The 16404-nt window shown below is 55.3% G+C and overlaps 2 protein-coding genes across 2 annotated transcripts; both read left to right on the plus strand.

Moving 5' to 3' along the window:
• The first annotated feature begins 5316 nt into the window (after positions 1 to 5316).
• On the plus strand, positions 5317 to 6569 carry LOC112876992. Its single transcript, XM_025941184.1, has 2 exons — positions 5317 to 6117; positions 6250 to 6569. The coding sequence occupies exons 1-2, from the start codon at positions 5685 to 5687 to the stop codon at positions 6486 to 6488; spliced, it is 672 nt and encodes a 223-aa protein (XP_025796969.1). The 5' UTR covers positions 5317 to 5684; the 3' UTR covers positions 6489 to 6569.
• Positions 6570 to 7300: 731 nt separating this feature from the next.
• LOC112876557 (probable receptor-like protein kinase At4g10390) lies at positions 7301 to 8972 on the plus strand. Its single transcript, XM_025940687.1, has 2 exons — positions 7301 to 7742; positions 7879 to 8972. The coding sequence occupies exons 1-2, from the start codon at positions 7361 to 7363 to the stop codon at positions 8559 to 8561; spliced, it is 1065 nt and encodes a 354-aa protein (XP_025796472.1). The 5' UTR covers positions 7301 to 7360; the 3' UTR covers positions 8562 to 8972.
• Positions 8973 to 16404: the final 7432 nt, after the last annotated feature.

A 16404-nucleotide genomic window follows, 5' to 3' on the forward strand; every position in this document is an offset into this window, starting at 1 on the left:
GCCTACCACCAGTACACGCCAGTAGTCTTGCGACGCTTGGTCGGCGGAGCAACACTAGCACCACTATTATCGCTACTGTTGTCACTGCTACCATCATTCTCGCTGCTGGTGTGGGTGAAGCTGTCATCGTCTTCGGCGTCCTCGGGGTCGTTGGAAGCTTCGTTTGAGGACCTGCCAAAGAGGAAGTTACCTGCCATCGGGTCTTCATCGGAGGAAAAGGAATCGACTTTCTCTTCTGAAGAGGAAAGGTCTTCCCCCCAAGATACATCATCTGCGTCTTCCTCCAGCTCGGCTCCAAAGAGGAGTGCAAGATCCTCACCGTCAGTCAGAGATTCGTCATCCTCTGACTGGAAATGGAAATCCCATTCTTCCGCATCCCAGTGTGAGGGAGCACGGACCTCGTAAGCCGCTATCGGATCATATTCTGGAGTTGGCTCTCGGGAGGTTTCAGATTCAGAGGAGATGACGGAGGAAGCAGAAGAAGAAGAGGCCATAACAAGAGAGAAGAGAAAAACGTAATGGCTAATGGCTGTGAGAGAAAGATGATTGGGGAGATGCTGGGGGTAAGTTTATAAAGGTAAACAGAGAGGTGAAGTGAATCGGCACCGTGACAGTTCCCTAGGAGACTGATTCAGAGCAGTCACACCCGTTGGAAGTCAGAAGGGCATGGCTGTACGGATCGGAAGCCGAAGGGTCGTGGCGATTTTAAAATAGTTGGTTTCGGAATTACCATTGCCGAAACCAGGGGGGCATATGTTATCGCCATAATTTGACCGGGCCGGAAGTGGGCCATGGAGCAAGATGGGCCTAGAAGACAATCACGATAAGCTTGCGAATCGGACCCTGTGCAGGTGATTGAGGCCAGAAAGGCCGTGTAATTTAGGTATAAGCAGTTAAGATTCGTGTCGTGTTTGGTTAGGGTTAAAGAGGATAAGTCTACGGACTATAAATATGTACCATGAATAAAAAGAGAGACAGAATCATTCATCAACAACTCTCAGCGCATCGCCTCCCCTGTTTTAGGGTTTTTTCATTGGGTAAGTGCCGTGCGGCCCCGATCACGCTTTGCGTGATCGGGGTAGCATTACCCTCGCTCGTTTGTTCATATGTTGCTCATTCTGAAGCCTTGTAGATGGCGAGTAGCATTAGTTATCCTAGCACGCGTAAAGTGATGTTATTGTTTTTGAATCTTAATCATGCTTTGTTCGTTGCTCTCGTGTGCTTAATCGTCGTGTTCGGTCACGGGTGCGATGGTTGTATCTTGTTTCGTCTTTATCAGTAGATCCGATCTGTTATGGCTAGTTTCTGTTTATTTAGAGGCTTGGTTCGATATGTGCGTGATTAGGCCCTGCAAACGAGTTGAATGTTCTGGCAGTATGCTTAGTGTCAGCCTGTAGCTTGGATAGAGGTTGCTCTAGGAATCGGCTTTTCCGTTGTTTCTTTAATCTCTGTTTAGGTTGTTTGTTCCGATGCCTTCGTGTATCTGTTAGGCTCAATCACGTGTAGGAAGTTCCGATCGTGCAATGAGGGCTTAGTTATCGTGGGTTGGATTAGATTGATATTTATGAAACACGTCTTATATATATATATATATATATATAATGTTGCCTGTTCCAAAGATCCGATCCGATATTGATGCAATCGGCTCTCTATAGCCGATACCGGGGAGGAGGTGATGAGCCGATCACGGCTCGGACTAATCTTTACATATGTCTATGCACGCAGGAGTTTGACAAGTCACACCTTCCTGATCAGGTGCAGGATCAGGTGGCACGCCTAGCGACTTCAAGCCAGGGTGCACGTCGGATCGCTGGGCCGTTGACCGAGGGACCGGGGCCCACCAGCCGTCCCGGAAGCCTCCCGGCTCCTCGTGTTGCCAGTCACTGCCCGCCTGCGGGTTTTGGCCGACAACAAGGAGTACGTAGGAGCGTGTCTAGATGCACCTGACGATGCGTGGGACGAGCCACAGCCACACACAGAGGCGTCTTACGGCGCATACCTCCGCTGGTACCTCACTCGCACGCATCCCGGTACCTGTGTGAGAGTATCATCCACAACGAAAGAGCCGAGGCTGTTTGGAAGTAGAATAGTGGAGGCGAGTAACAACTGCTCTTTCTTCTCGGTCGAGTAGCCTTTTTGTTTTCCACATCGTAATTTTCTTCTATTTCTCTATCTATATAGAACTTTCTTGTCACTTCTTGTTTTTGGTCTGCCGCATTGAAATCGAAGTAAGTAAGACTCACGTTCTTTCTTGAGCTACGGCACATTCAACCTTTTCGATCTACGTGGGAAAGGACAAGAGAGTAGGTAGGAAAGGAAAACAAAGATGATCTACTGTAAGGAAAGGAAAAGGAAGGCCCAAAAAGTTCCGGTCACAGGCTGCCAAATTCAGAACAAATTAGATCCATTAACGTCATTCTTTCACGTATTGATGACGCGGAACATCAGCACCCGCTGACCATCTCGGACACGTATCCCTTGTACCGTGATCAGGCGCAGCGTGGCGCGGTACGTCTTTCGCAACTTCAATTATTAAATCTTTTTTTAAAAAAATCGATAACAATATTACTCTGCTTCCCATTACTCATGCAGATCGATCTGATCAACTGTGCGGAGGTCGAAGTTGCATCTCAGATCAGGTTGTTTGACCGTGGAGTACGTGTACCGGAGGCACAGTACAAAGAGAGATTTCGTCGGATTCATGACAACTTGACGCGAGCGTTACGTGCACTGATGTGTTGCAGCAGAGACGACATGGGGGCCTCCAGTTCATCTCAGGCGTCCGCCCACGTGTACACAGCTGGCCCATCGACCTCTGCAGCACCGCACACAGCGTCCAGCGGTACTGCTGCCAGTTCGAGCTGTAAGTCCTTTATAATTGCCATTTCGATCAACTTTGATTTACACGACTAATTTCGTTTGTTTTTATAGTGATGCACTAGACGGCAATGGGGCCTCCTCCTGCAAGAATGGAGCCTCAGATGTTTGGCGCCTATGCTCCAGGAACGTTTCTCCCGCCGGGTTCGACGCCAGCTGCTCCGTATTCTCAGGGCTTTACTCAGCATGCGTGGTCGATGGGAGCTCCTGCACACGGTGGTCTGTTCAGTATGCCGGACTAGAACATCGGCTGCATCAGTTTGTCGGAGTTGGACGGCGGCGGCGTCGGGGCAGACATTATTGGCCCCTCCCAGACATATGATGTTCCACCTTTACAGACTCAGGATGACCCGTTCACGCCGGCGCCTCCTCCGCCTCGTCCTCACCGTGCTCCAGATGCACTCACGTACTCGGAGGGGCACATACGCCGACGGCCTAGGACTAGGTGGGGAAGGAACAAGAGAGCGCGAGGACCGGGACAGGCGGAGTACATACTCCTGATTCGGTGGACTCTGTATATTTAAACTATTTTTTATATCATACTATTTTATTTTTAATGGCTTGATGTATCGTACTATCGTAATATTTAGATTCTACGTTGCAAAACGTTATCGCTTAACCATCTTCATACGAGTTTTAGATACCGTAATCTTCTTCGTAAAATTGAACTAAAATTTAGGGGAATTTAGGAGCAGGTGAAAAATTGAACTAAAATTTAGGGGAATTTAGAAGGCTAGTGGGGGCTTATGGGTAGGGAAACTCCCGCCCGCCCAACGGGCGGGATGCCCCTCCGCACTGTAGGGGCCCCGCACCTCCCGCCCCTTGGCCGGGCGGGATGCCTTTGCCGCCGCGGGAGGGGCCCCTTCGCGAATAAGAGGCCCTCGGGAGGGGTCTGGAAAAAGATTTGGCACCTCCCGCCGGTTGGATGGGCGGGAGGTGTCCGGCCCCACGCCTCCCGCCCGTTGATCGGGCGGGAGGTACCCATTTTTGAAAATTTTCCAAATCGGCACCCTTTTTCGAATTTAATTATTTAACCTCTTTTTAAAAAAATTTCGAAGAGATCGTGCTATAATGGGCGGCAGCATGATTGGTTCCAAATTCCAGTTCGTTCTTATAGAATGTACTATGTTCTTAAAAAAAGAGAATATGCTAGAAAACAAGTCCATATTAAAAAACCCCCCCGAAATTTCTGTATATCTAAAAGAACTTCTAGTGTGTCTTTTTTTTAATGGAATAAACTTGTAAACAGAACTTGTCTCATACAAAAAAGAAGATAAAATAAATGGTTTGCTTCTACTTCAGCATCAGTTTTAGCTCATCGTCGTCGTCGTCTAAAAAAAGGCACCAGTTTAGCCGACAAAGTATCATCCCGGCATGAAATCTAAAATAAAATCATCATTGATGATCCATGCATTATTTAGTACTATATCCATGGCACCGAACTTTGGCAATCAGTTTTTAAAATCCGGTGATGATCCGAGTAACGAACGGGTCCTGCAGGCCAATGTCTCGATCTTCCCTCGTTCGATTGGAAGCCGAATTGCTGCTCTTGCTCTCTTTACGAAATGGATTGTAAAGAAAACGGCATCAAGAAAGTCGTTCGTCTTCTCGCTGTTGCGTTGGGAATTAGAATCCTCCTTTGATCTGATGATGTGATCAGTGGACTTCATTTTGTACACGCCCGATGGCGACGCACGGCCCGAAACCTAGCTAGCGAGAGCATCCATGCCGCATCACCTTCAACTTCTTGTTTGCCCCCGCCTTTCCTTTTCTTTTCTTTATTTTGTTCTCAAAGCGCTACTAGCAAATAAAGAGGATACCACTACGATTGCTTACTAGTTGCGAATCTAGCCTTTTCAAAGCCCAAAAAATATAATACCTGAATAGGTGGTTACCTGTACCTAACAAAGCCCTGCAAAACGCCAACCAACGCTCTAGCAGAATCGCCGCTTGAATTCACATGCTCTCATCTGCTAACAATTCAGGTCAGCATATCTGATGACTCTGCGGCATCCTCGCTCTCCGCTATCCCAGTACGAACGGATGGAAGGAATCAGATGCACTCAGTGTGTGTTCGTTTCCTGGGGTCTAAAGTTTAGAAGGGTCACATCAAAAAGAATCTTATCATTTATAAGTATTAAATAAAGTCTAATTATAAAACTAATTGCAGAACCCCAGTGCTAATTCGCGAGACGAATCTAATGAGGTATATTAGTCTATGATTAGCGGATGATTACTGTAGCATCACTGTTGCAAATTATGGATTAATTAGGCTCATTAAATTTGTCTCGCGAATTAGCACCCAGCTGTGCAAAAAGTTTTATAAACAGATTTTATTTAATATTTTTAAATAGTAAGATTCTCTTTGATGTGATGGGTCTAAAATTTAGAGGGCTGGAAACGAACAGGCGCTTAGGGTTGGTGGATGCAGGCCCGATCAAACGAGACACCAATAAAAGCATCTCCAGTAAGGTTTCTATTTAAGAGCCGAGGGTAAAAAATCAGCTCCAGCAGGGTCTCTACTCGGACCTCTGAAGTAGGGAGGTACCCAAATCCCCCATCCAACCCCATCTCCCACGGGTGGCTAGGGGCCTCCCTACTTTTTCCGTTGAACAGTTTCTCCCTCCCCGCGCGCGAATCTTCCAAGGCCAAGCCTGATTGGGTCGCGCTCGCTCGAATCCGCCGCCTGTGCCCTACTCCTTCGCACCACCGCACAAGCCGGCCATGATGCGTCGGCCGTGGCGCGCTCGCTCCTCCGCCCTGCCACACGAGCCCTCTGCTCCGTGAAGACCTCCCAGATCTTGAGCATGGAGGACAGTGCACACAGCGGATGGAAAAGCTCTCCAACCTTCGATTGGAGACTTCCGTTGGACGCCCGGAGCTCCGTTGGCTCACTGCTCAGCCTCCACCGCCCCCGCTTGGAGCTCCAGCACTCATCGCTCGGGCTCCGGCGCCCCGGCCCGGTCGCCCGAAGCTCCGCCAGCGCGCTGCTCGGCCTCCACCGCCCCCGCCTAGATCTGCGTGACCGCCGCTCGGGGTCTGGCGCCCCCGCTCGGTCGCCCAGAGGTCCGGCGCCCCTGCCGCCCGGGGCTCCGCCGTTCTGGATCGGGACTGGACCGGGATGGGGAGACAGAAGAAAGGATGGAGAGGGAGGAGAATGGGTCCCACGTGTCATGAAAGGAAAAAAATTAGACACTGACATATGGGTCCCACCTGTCATCATGAAGTCGGGGCTGAAATGTAAGGGCTATTGTTGGAGTTGAACGTAAAAATAGAGCTCTAAAAAGTTAGGACCAACCTCTGCTCAAGAAAGTAGAAACTTTAAGCAGAGACTATTGCTGGAGATGCTCTGAGATAATTATTTGGACGCAGATGCTATCTCTCTGTTGCTCACCGGTGACCACAGGTCATGGTCTCTTCACCTGACCTCGCATGCAATCCCCTGCTGCTTCGTTCCTGCGCGAACATGGCTGGTGCTCGGCGCGAGGCAGCGACCAACCAGCATCAGAGTGGAAGCCATCGCGCAAACACTTCCAAATAGTAAATTGAAGTATCCTCTTTTCAGTTTTCAGGCTGTGCGGCTGCTTTTGTGCAACGCTCCAATAATGTGATTCTCTGGATGACCTATACCAATGCAATGCGAGAAACAGGGACTTGCATGCTCACTGCTGAGAAATAATAAGCACGGTTATGCCAGGCCTCAACCTGCTTGTGTTCCTGCTTAAAATGACTTGAATTATTCTATCACAAGATTGAAAGGGCCAGACCACATAATTAGTCAGAGGCTCCGTATGATCTCCCTTGCATTGGCGGTGTTTGTGAGGTAGCCTAGGACGGTATCCCATAGCAGTCATGTCTTATCCCGTAATTATAAAATTAATTCTATAAATGGAGACTGATATTAAACCCAATTAGTATATAATTTGACGATGTTGGGCTACACCATCGTTAGCCAATATTTACTGTAGCACAACATCATCAAATCATAGACTAATTAGATTTAATAGATTCGTCCCGCGAATTAATTTTATAATTAGACTATATTTAATACTTCTAATTGGTGTTAAGTATCCGATATGATGGGAATAAAATTTAAATCACTTACGTCCAAACAAACCCTTAACTCTGAAGTCTCTCTGCACTGCTGACGACGACCGCTCCTACGAGTTTCAGACCGTAAACCATTCCTATTCTCTGGTCAGTTGATGCATAGCGTTAGGTACAGTAGCATATATGATCGGTCCGTCCTTGTGATACAATGGGTGAAGTGCTATTTCTTCCATGATTTTACTCTGGCCGCTCATGGGGTTTCTACTTCTTCCATGATTTCACCTTCACCCTTTCCACGTCTCGTTCCAAGCTGCCAAGCTGGAGTGTATATATGTATCTATATATATAAACGCTAGCTGCACCATCAGGGACACGCGGCTCCAAACCCGCGCCGCTCCAACTCGTGCGATTACGAAAGCGCGGAGACGAGACGATGCTGCTGCAAAGGCGCGGCCTCCTCTGCTGCGGGTGCGGGGGCAGCGCCGCCGGCGTGGCCGCCGGCGGCCGTGCAGCAGCCTTCGGGGACACCGATGATGGCCAGCCCGGCGCCAAGAGCACGGCCGCCGGTGCCACCGCGGCGAGGCAGCTGTCGTGGGCGCAGGTGGAGGCCATGACGGGAGGCTTCACGTCGGCCATCGTCGGCGAGGGCGGCTTCAGCACCGTGTACCTCGCGCGCCTCGCCGGCTCCCTCGCCGCCGTCAAGGTCCACCGCAGCAGCGAGCGCCTCCACCGCGCGTTCCGCCAGGAGCTCGACGCCCTCCTTCGCGTCCGCCACCCGCACATCGTCCGCCTCCTCGCCTTCTGCGACCAGCGAGGTACGGGCATACGGAGTACTCTCTAGTCTCAACTTGCTTGCTCCCTCTTCAAATTTCAATCCAATTCGCGCGGCCTGACGGCACGAGACACAATCTCTGAGATGAAAAGTATGGTTGCCGCCGCATATATCTGCAGACGAAGGCGTGCTGGTGCTGGAGTTCGCGCCGAACGGGAACCTGCACGAACAGCTCCACAGCGGCGGCAAGGGCGCCGCACCGATGCCGTGGGCGCGGCGGGTGTCGGTGGCGCTGCAGGTGGCCCGCGCGCTGGAGTACCTCCACGAGCGGTGCGAGCCCCAGGTGGTGCACGGCGACGTGAAGGCGTCGAACGTGCTGCTGGACGCGGGCATGGGCGCCAGGCTGTGCGACTTCGGGTCTGCGCGCGCGGGGTTCTCGGCGGCCGTCGCCCGGCCGCGTCCCTCGGCGCGCGCCGTGCTGGGGTCCCCCGGGTACGTGGACCCGCACTACCTCCGCTCCGGCGTGGTGACCAAGAAGAGCGACGTGTACAGCTTCGGCGTGCTGCTGCTGGAGCTGCTCACCGGCGCGCAGGCGTTCTGCGACGGCCGGCTCCTGACGGCGGCCGTCGCGCCGAGGATCAGCTCGGGCGCACGGGCCGGCAAGCTCGTGGACCAGAGGCTGGGGTGCCGGTACGACGGCGACGAGGCGGCGGCCATGGTGGCGCTGGCGGCGGCGTGCGTCGGGGAGAACCCGAGCCTCCGGCCGTCGATGGGCGACGTGGTGCGGACCCTGGAGCGGAACGGGCAGGCCTCGATCTCCACCGTCGGGAGAAGATCAGACAGCGGCGGCGGGAAGCTATAGATTGCATTGTGTGATGGTAGCCGTGCCGGCGAGACATACGTGGCGAGCACTGCAACCGTAGGATGCGATTGCTCACCCTATTAATTGGGGACGTATGGTTTGTCTGGACAGGGACTTGAGCGGACCAGCGAAAGCTTCGGGCCGGGATTGTGCAGTGATCTTCATTATGTTTGGGTGATGAGTGTTTATCCAGGCCACATTAGCATCAGAGCAAGAGAGCATGCAGCAGCTCAGATGAGCGAAGAGGATTCTCTCTCTCAGTAATCCAAGTGTGTGCATGGTAGGATGGATTGCATGTTCGATTGTGTCGCATGCAAAATGTATTTGTATGGCTGGTGCAATTAATCAGCACAAAAAATGTGTAGATTCTCTGCAGTGTAAACCTGTTGAATGGATCACAAAATTGTCCAATGGCAATGTTCTACCTAACAGTTTTGCCACGCATGCAGCAGGCCCATGACCGAATTGAATATATATGGCGCCATCAGTTTCTTGTCATACTGACATACAGCTTCTTCTTCTCCTTCTTCTTTTAAAACAAACAAAACAAAACAAAAGCAACACCGTCTTTCCAGAAGAAAACGCAAATATGGTCAAATGCTGACAGCAGATAAATTCAGACACGGCGGGCATCATAGTGGAGATACGAAGAGATTGCCGCCTAGAGAGCTGTCCCAAACGCTGACGCCGCCTACGGAGGGTTGGGCATGAAGAAGGCGTCCACGACGACGGCCACACCACCGTACCGTCGAGCCGGTGGGCCGCGCGTCCCCGTCGTGCGTGATAGCACAGCCAAACCACCGGCCGGGAGTGGCGGCCGTCAGCAGCGACCGGGCATCCATGGCAGCACCACCAGAGCTCTGCACGCACGCACCTAGCTACGGCGCCCTGCTGCTGCCGCTGCTTGTTTATTCTGATTTCAGATAGTCTAGCTTTCCAAAAAATATTCTGGTTTCCGATCCTCCTCCATCATGGATCCTTCTCCCCATCCGTCTGATTATTGGATTAAAATAAATAAACCAATCAAATGATAATCTCCTTTTATTTACTTTTTTGCGTTGAAATGGGAATGTTTGTTTCGTGGCGCTTCTTAATCGCATCATTAATTATATCTCGTGACCTTGCTTGGAATATAGGAGTATATCTATCCATATCTGATGACCTGATTATGCATGCCCTGTTGGTGATCATGACGCCGGCTACTAGAAAACTGGGGGATGCCGCCGCCCGCCGGCCAGTGGCTAGACACACCTCAACCACCGTGGATGATGGAATGGAAGGTTATTATTATTCTTTCATTTGATGGGAGACAATGCAAGTTCGAGGATATATATAGTGAGTGCTTGGTTAACTAACTGCCTACGTGATGTCACGGGCCCTCCTCTACCTCCTACATTTTGTATTGTCAACTCGTAACTCAACGGGAATCGATCAGTTTGCTTTATTAACATGTCTATATTTTAACCAGCTAGCTATGGATACTTCATTAGACCAATCTAGTCGGAGTGCACAATTTTATGGTATATTTATCAAAACTGAGAACTACATAATTGTATTGGCTGAGTTTCATAGAATAGGATGAAGCTCCCTCCTTCTCCCTCGTCCTCGCGACAGGAGATGTTCTTCCTTTTATATAGCCTCAGCCGTACGAGGTGCACGGGCGTCGCCTCAGCCTGCCATGGCATATACGCATCGGCGGAGGATCTAATGTGGCGAGGTATGGCAACCGCCATACCTGCGCACGGGAATGGGAGAAAAATTTTTAGGCCGCCGCCCCTGCCCTGCTCCCCTCCCCCCGCGCCGCCGCCCCTGCTCGGCTGCTCCCCCCGCGCGCCGCCGCCCGCTGCTCCTGCTCCCCCCGTGCCGCCCCCTGCTCCTCCCGCGCCGGCCCCTGCTCCTCCCCCCGCGCCGGCCCCTGCTCCTCCCCGCGCCGCCGCCGCCGCCGCCCCCTCTCTCCCCCCACCCCCCGCGCCGCCGCCCCCTGCTCCTCCCCACGCCGCCGCCGCCGCCCCCTCTCTCCCCCCACCCCCTGCGCGCCGCCCCCTGCTCCTCCCCGCACGCCGCCGCCCCTGCTCCCCCCGCCCCCGCGCGCCGCCGCCGCCTGCTGGCCTGCTCCCCCCCGCGCGGTGCCGCCCCTGCTCCCCCCCCCCCGCGCCGCCGCCTGCTGGCCTGCTCCCCCCGCGCGCCGCCGCCATACCACGATTTCGTCGCATCCTCCGCCACTGCATATACGTACGTGCACCGTCCACGCCCCACGACGCATGCAAGACACACTTGACGTGCAAAGACACCCGTCGCCATTGTCATCGTACTAGCACATCTGGCGGCTTGTCAGAATTCAGAAAGGCGAAGTCCCTTGCTTGGTCAGCAGCAGCTTCTGGCCAATCCATCAGGATGAGCTGGGCCCTGTTGCTTGCAAGCAATCTCATCTGAGTTGGGTCGCCGCGGCCCACACAGTTGGCTCAAATTCGGCCTGTGAACAGTGGTGGTGGGATGAAGGCGTCGTGGCCCGCGCGGACGTTGTTGCGCGTCGCGGCATGCCCATTCGCTTTTCTGCTCCTCGGCGTCCTTGGCAGAGGGTGGCCAAGGCAAAAGCGTCGAGCACCTGGTGCGCATCCGCGGCTGACACCCGCCGGCGACGCCACTGGGAACTGGTGACCAAAGAGAACGAGCCGAGATGGTGGCATCCATTGCAGAGTTTTCGGGGACCGATGATTGGTAACATCAGTTTGCTTGGCAAATGCGATGAGTGGATGCGGATCGAGCTGCAGCCGGGCCGCACTCGACAGTCGCCGACCGCATCGCGCGTCCTCGTCGTCCGACTCTGCTCCGCGGCCGGAGCTTACGGCTATGGTTCGAGCTGTAGGAGACTCGAACAGAGGAATCGATGGCCTCCACCCTATACATGCTGTATCGACTGCGGCGCTGAGCGGCTGACGCAGTCTGCGGGCGCCACCTCTCTGTTGTCCGAGCTGCGGAGACTGTGGGATCGAGCTGCAGCCGAGCCACCACTGCCAGTAGCCTCGCTAGCCCCGTGAGCGGTGGCGGAGGCGTGCGCGGGGCATGAGGAGGCTCTACTTCGCGTCAATTTGGCGGAGTCTGGCCCAGGAGGTATGGCGCGCGGAGCTTGGGGAGATCGCCGGCGGTCATGACGCCCGCCCGAAAATCGGTCACAACATCTGCAAAACCCCCCCTGATTTGGATCGCGATTGTGTCGCCATCCAAATATTTTCAGAAAGAACACCCTGGTTTCGGCCGCCGGCTCATTTGCGCGCCTCTCGTCGGCTCCATCGCCGGTCCGCCGTCGCCGTTCTTCTCGCCTTTCGTTCCTGCTGTCTCCTGCAAGCGCCGCTCTTGTTGGGCAGCTCTATGCTCCAGCAGCAAGGATTGGAAGCGCTCGATTCGCCGTCGCTGGCTCGCTGCCGCAGAAGCTGTGGTGTGCTGACTCAGCTGGATCCACAAGAATTCAGAAGTGGTCTTCGTCGTTAGACAGGATAGCTTCGGGACGTTACGTCCCCCCGATTCTTCTCGTGTAATCTAGGCTAGCCTCCCGTTCTGTTTCTATAAGGCTGTCTCCAGCGGTATGCTCTAAAAGGGTCTGTTCCCTATTATAGAGGATACTGTACCTCCTCTACCGCTCCATCGGTACACTCTATAGCATACGGTAAAATGGAGGACGCGCTCTGTGTCCCGCACAGAGGCGGGCACGACTGGCGTCCTCCATCCCGAGCAGCGCACGACGAGCGCGGGAAGGGGAAACGGGGCGGCGCGGGGAGGGGAAACGGGGCGCGGGAGGGGCGGCGCGCGGGGTGGCGGGGCGCGGCAGGGGCGGCGGCGCCGCTGCGGGGCGCGGCAGGGGCGGCGGCCGGCGGGGCGCGGGAGGGGAGTTGCGGGGCGCGGCAGGCCGGCGGGGCGGCGGGGCGGCGGCTGGGCAGGGGCGGCGCGGGCGGCGGCCGGGCAGGGGCGGCGCGGGCGGCGGCCGGGCAGGGGCGGCGTGGGGCAGGGGCGGCGCGGAGGAGGGGGCGGCCGCGGAGGAGGGGGCGGCCGCGGAGGAGGAGGCGGGCGCGGCGGGGCAGGGGCGCGGAGGAGGGGGCGGCCGCGGAGGAGGGGGCGGCGCGGGAGGCGGCGGCCGCGGAGGAGGGGGCGGCGCGGGGAGGGGAGCAGGGGCGGCGGGGCGGCCGGGCAGGGGCGGCGCGGAGGAGGGGGGCGCGGAGGAGGGAGGAGGGAGGAGGGAGGAGGAGGCGGGCGCGGCGGGGCAGGGGCGCGGAGGAGGGAGGAGGCGGCGGGGCAGGGGCGTGGAGGAGGGAGGAGGAGGCGGGCGCGGCGGAGCAGGGGCGGCGGGGCGGCCGGGCAGGGGCGGCGCGGAGGAGGCGGGCGCGGAGGAGGGAGGAGGGAGGAGGGAGGAGGAGGCGGGCGCGGCGGGGCAGGGGCGCGGAGGAGGGAGGAGGCGGCGGAGCGGGCGCCGGGCGCGGGCGGCCGGGCAGGGGCGGCGCGGGGCTGGGGCGGCGTGGAGGAGGGGGCGGCCGCGGAGGAGGGAGGAGGAGGCGGGCGCGGAGGAGGGAGGAGGGAGGAGGGAGGAGGCGGCGGGCGCAGAGGAGGGAGGAGGCGGCGGAGCGGGAGGCGGGGGCGGGCGCGGGCGGCGGAGCGGGAGGCGGGCGCGGGCGCGAGCGGCGGAGCGGAGGGGCGCGGGCGGCGGAGCGGGAGGCGGGCGCGGGCGCGAGCGGCGGAGCGGAGGGGCGCGGGCGGTTGCGGGTGGGGAAAGGGTAGTTGGAAGAATGGATAAAAAATTGAGATTGTGGGGTATAGAAGATGGAAATAGAGGATGTTGTTGGAGTTAAATGTGGTATAGAGAATGGAGTTGATATGGAGAATGGATATAGAGGATAAGATTTAGGGGATATTGCTGGAGATAGCCTAAGCGGGCAGCGCTGTGTCTATATATTGTAATCTCCTGATGTAAATCAATCAAGCCGTGATTACCCCAAATTACACACGTCTTCATGGTATCAGTAGGGTTTCCTTCCTGAAAACCGCTTCCGCATCTCCTAAACTCTTGCGTTCATGGCCGGCGACGACCCCGTCAACGCCGACGCCGCTGCACGCGCTGAAGAAGCGTGCCTCGCGACCGAGCAGGCTGCCGCTGCACGTCGCGCCAAGGCCGACGAGGCTGCTGTTGCGCAGCGTCGACTCCAGGAGGAAGTGGCTCGCCATGAGCTCGCCCTGGCCGACGCGCGCCGCCGCCTCCAAGAGGCTGCTGACGCTGCCCGCGACGCCGATGCGTCCCTCCACAGCGCTGTCGACGACGGCGCGCCCTTTGCGGCCAGCGGCGACGACGTTCCTACCCCCAACGCCGACGCCGACGCCGTCTCCGTCCTCCATTCGCAAGTGCTGGGTGTCCCCAACATCCGGACTCTTGTTCCAGTCGTCCTCGACCTCAACGCACCGTCGTTCTCCAAGTGGCGCCGGCTCTTCCTCGTCCTCGGCAAATACGCTCTTGCCGACCACGTGCTCTGCGATGCCGTCTTCCCCAACGTCCCGCACTGGGTGCGCATGGACCTCCATGTCCTGACATGGCTCTACGGGTCCATCACGACGGAGCTGTTCGAGACCGTCACCTCTCCCTCGCCATCCGCCCGGGCCGTCTGGCTGCTCCTCGAACAGCAGTTCGTCGGGAACCGCGAGACTCGCATCCTTCTCGTGGACACGGAGTTCCGCACGTTCAAGCAAGGCAACCTCTCCATCTCCGACTACTGCCGGCGCATGAAGTCCCTGGCCGACTCCCTCATCGAACTTGGCGAGCCCGTATCCGATCGCATGCTGATGATCAATGTTCTTCGCGGCTTGAACGAGAAGTTCGAGTATATGCGCCCGATCTTGAAGAGACAGCGCCCCCTTCCTTCCTTCGCTGAGGTTCGATCTGACCTTTTGCTTGAAGAACTCACAGTTGGATCTCCCTCGTCGACGCCTCCCTCCGCTCTGGTCGCTGGCACCACCGGCGCGCCGTCTCCCTCCTGATAGATGCTTTGGATCGGCTAATGCGTGATTAGATTAGAAGAGCTCCTTTGCTATTGATAAAATCGAGTAACAGAGAGATTGAGAGAGAGAGAGTGCACGGGCATACCCTCGTGCCCTAGGCCAGCAGCTGACGCAGACGTGCCCGCCATTGGTGGTGCAGTGCGGGTGCTCGGGGTGGTCCGGCCGTAGGCGTTCACGCTCGCGGTGGCCGGCGGTGAGATCGCGCTCGCGGGCTCGGGGTCGAGGCAGGGGCGTCGAGGATGGCCGGAGTGGACTTCCCGCCGCTGACCGCGCTCGACTAGATCGGTTAGGGTTTTACTGTGGGTGGGGTGGCGGCGGCCCGGTGAACCTCGTACCTCGAGCTGCTGGCCCCCACCTCCCTTTTTATAGCGCGGCGCGACGGGGGCCCACCAGCTAGGGAACGGCTGGAACGCCCCCGATCAGGGCGCGGGGTGAGGTGGGTCATCGGGCCCGTTGGGATCCGATGGCCCAGAGAGAGAGATCAATTCTAACAGTCTCCCCCTTGATCTCACCCTGTACTATTCTTTGACTTTTACTTTTTCGCGTTTCGTCATAGATTTGTGTATAGAGCATGCTTCATCGTCACGATCAGCTATCGATGGATTTAGCAGCTACGATTCACGCTTCCATTCAGAAACGGATTCTTTAACCTTTTTGGGCCCTTGTAGTCCGAAGATCACAGGCTATCCCTTAGCCCCATGCCGTCTACGTGTTCTTTGAACACGCTGGATGGTAAGCCTTTCGTTAGCGGATCCGCAAGCATTTTTACTGTGTTTATATGCTCGAGATTTATAATCTGATCTCGGACTTTATCCTTCACAACATAATACTTTATATCTATGTGTTTGGCGGCACCACTTGTCTTATTGTTGTGAGCATACATTACTGCGGGCTCGTTATCGCAGTATAACTGTAATGGTTTAGATATATCATCAACCATTCTCAGACCGGGTACGAACTTCTTTAGCCAGTTCACCTGCCCTGTAGCCTCATAACACGCAACAAACTCGGCATACACTGTGGACGATGTAGTGACGGTTTATTTGCAACTTTTCCACGATATTGCTCCCCCGGCTAGAGTGAACACATATCCTGACGTGGATTTTCTGTCATCTTCTGCGTAATCGGAATCTGAGTATCCTACGATACGTAGAGATTCTGTTTTCCTGTACGTTAACATGAGGCCTTTTGTTCCTTGCAAATAGCGCAGAACTTTCTTTACCAATTTCCAGTGTTCTGGTCCTGGATTACTCTGGAATCTGCCAAGCAACCCGGTAACGTAAGCTATGTCAGGGCGTGTGCACACTTGTGCGTACTGTAAGCTTCCCACAGCAGAAGCATATGGTACCGTTTTCATTTGATCGATCTCATATTGAGTTTTGGGGCATTGAAATTCCCCATATCTGTCGCCCTTAACTATAGGTGCAGGTGAGGCACTGCATTTGTGCATATTGAATTTCTTCAGGACCTTTTCTATATATGTCTTTTGCGACAGTCCTAATACCCCTTTCAGTCTGTCTCGGTGAATCTCGATTCCTAGGACGAATCTTGCTTCACCGAGATCTTTCATCTCGAAATGCGAGGATAAAAACTTTTTCGTTTCCAGTAGCAGACTGACATCACTACTTGCCAGTAGAATATCGTCCACATACAGGATTAGGAAGACGTACTTCCCATTCTTAAACTTTGCGTAAACACAATTGTCCTCGATATTTTCTTTAAACCCGAATTCTTTTATTGTCTTATCGAACTTCAAGTACCACTGTCTTGAAGCTTGCTTAAGCCCATAAATCGATTTCCTCAGACG

The sequence above is a fragment of the Panicum hallii genome, chromosome 9, assembly GCF_002211085.1.
Source record: "Panicum hallii strain FIL2 chromosome 9, PHallii_v3.1, whole genome shotgun sequence".
NCBI lineage: Eukaryota > Viridiplantae > Streptophyta > Magnoliopsida > Poales > Poaceae > Panicum > Panicum hallii.

Bases quoted from the DNA above. Each gene is read 5' to 3' on its own strand.
- LOC112876992 (XM_025941184.1), top strand. From the start codon at position 5,685: ATGGAGGACAGTGCACACAGCGGATGGAAAAGCTCTCCAACCTTCGAT. The intron at 6,118-6,249 runs GTAAGGGCTATT...ATTTGGACGCAG, and splicing joins CATGAAGTCGGGGCTGAAAT to ATGCTATCTCTCTGTTGCTC.
- LOC112876557 (XM_025940687.1), top strand. From the start codon at position 7,361: ATGCTGCTGCAAAGGCGCGGCCTCCTCTGCTGCGGGTGCGGGGGCAGC. The intron at 7,743-7,878 runs GTACGGGCATAC...ATATATCTGCAG, and splicing joins CGCCTTCTGCGACCAGCGAG to ACGAAGGCGTGCTGGTGCTG.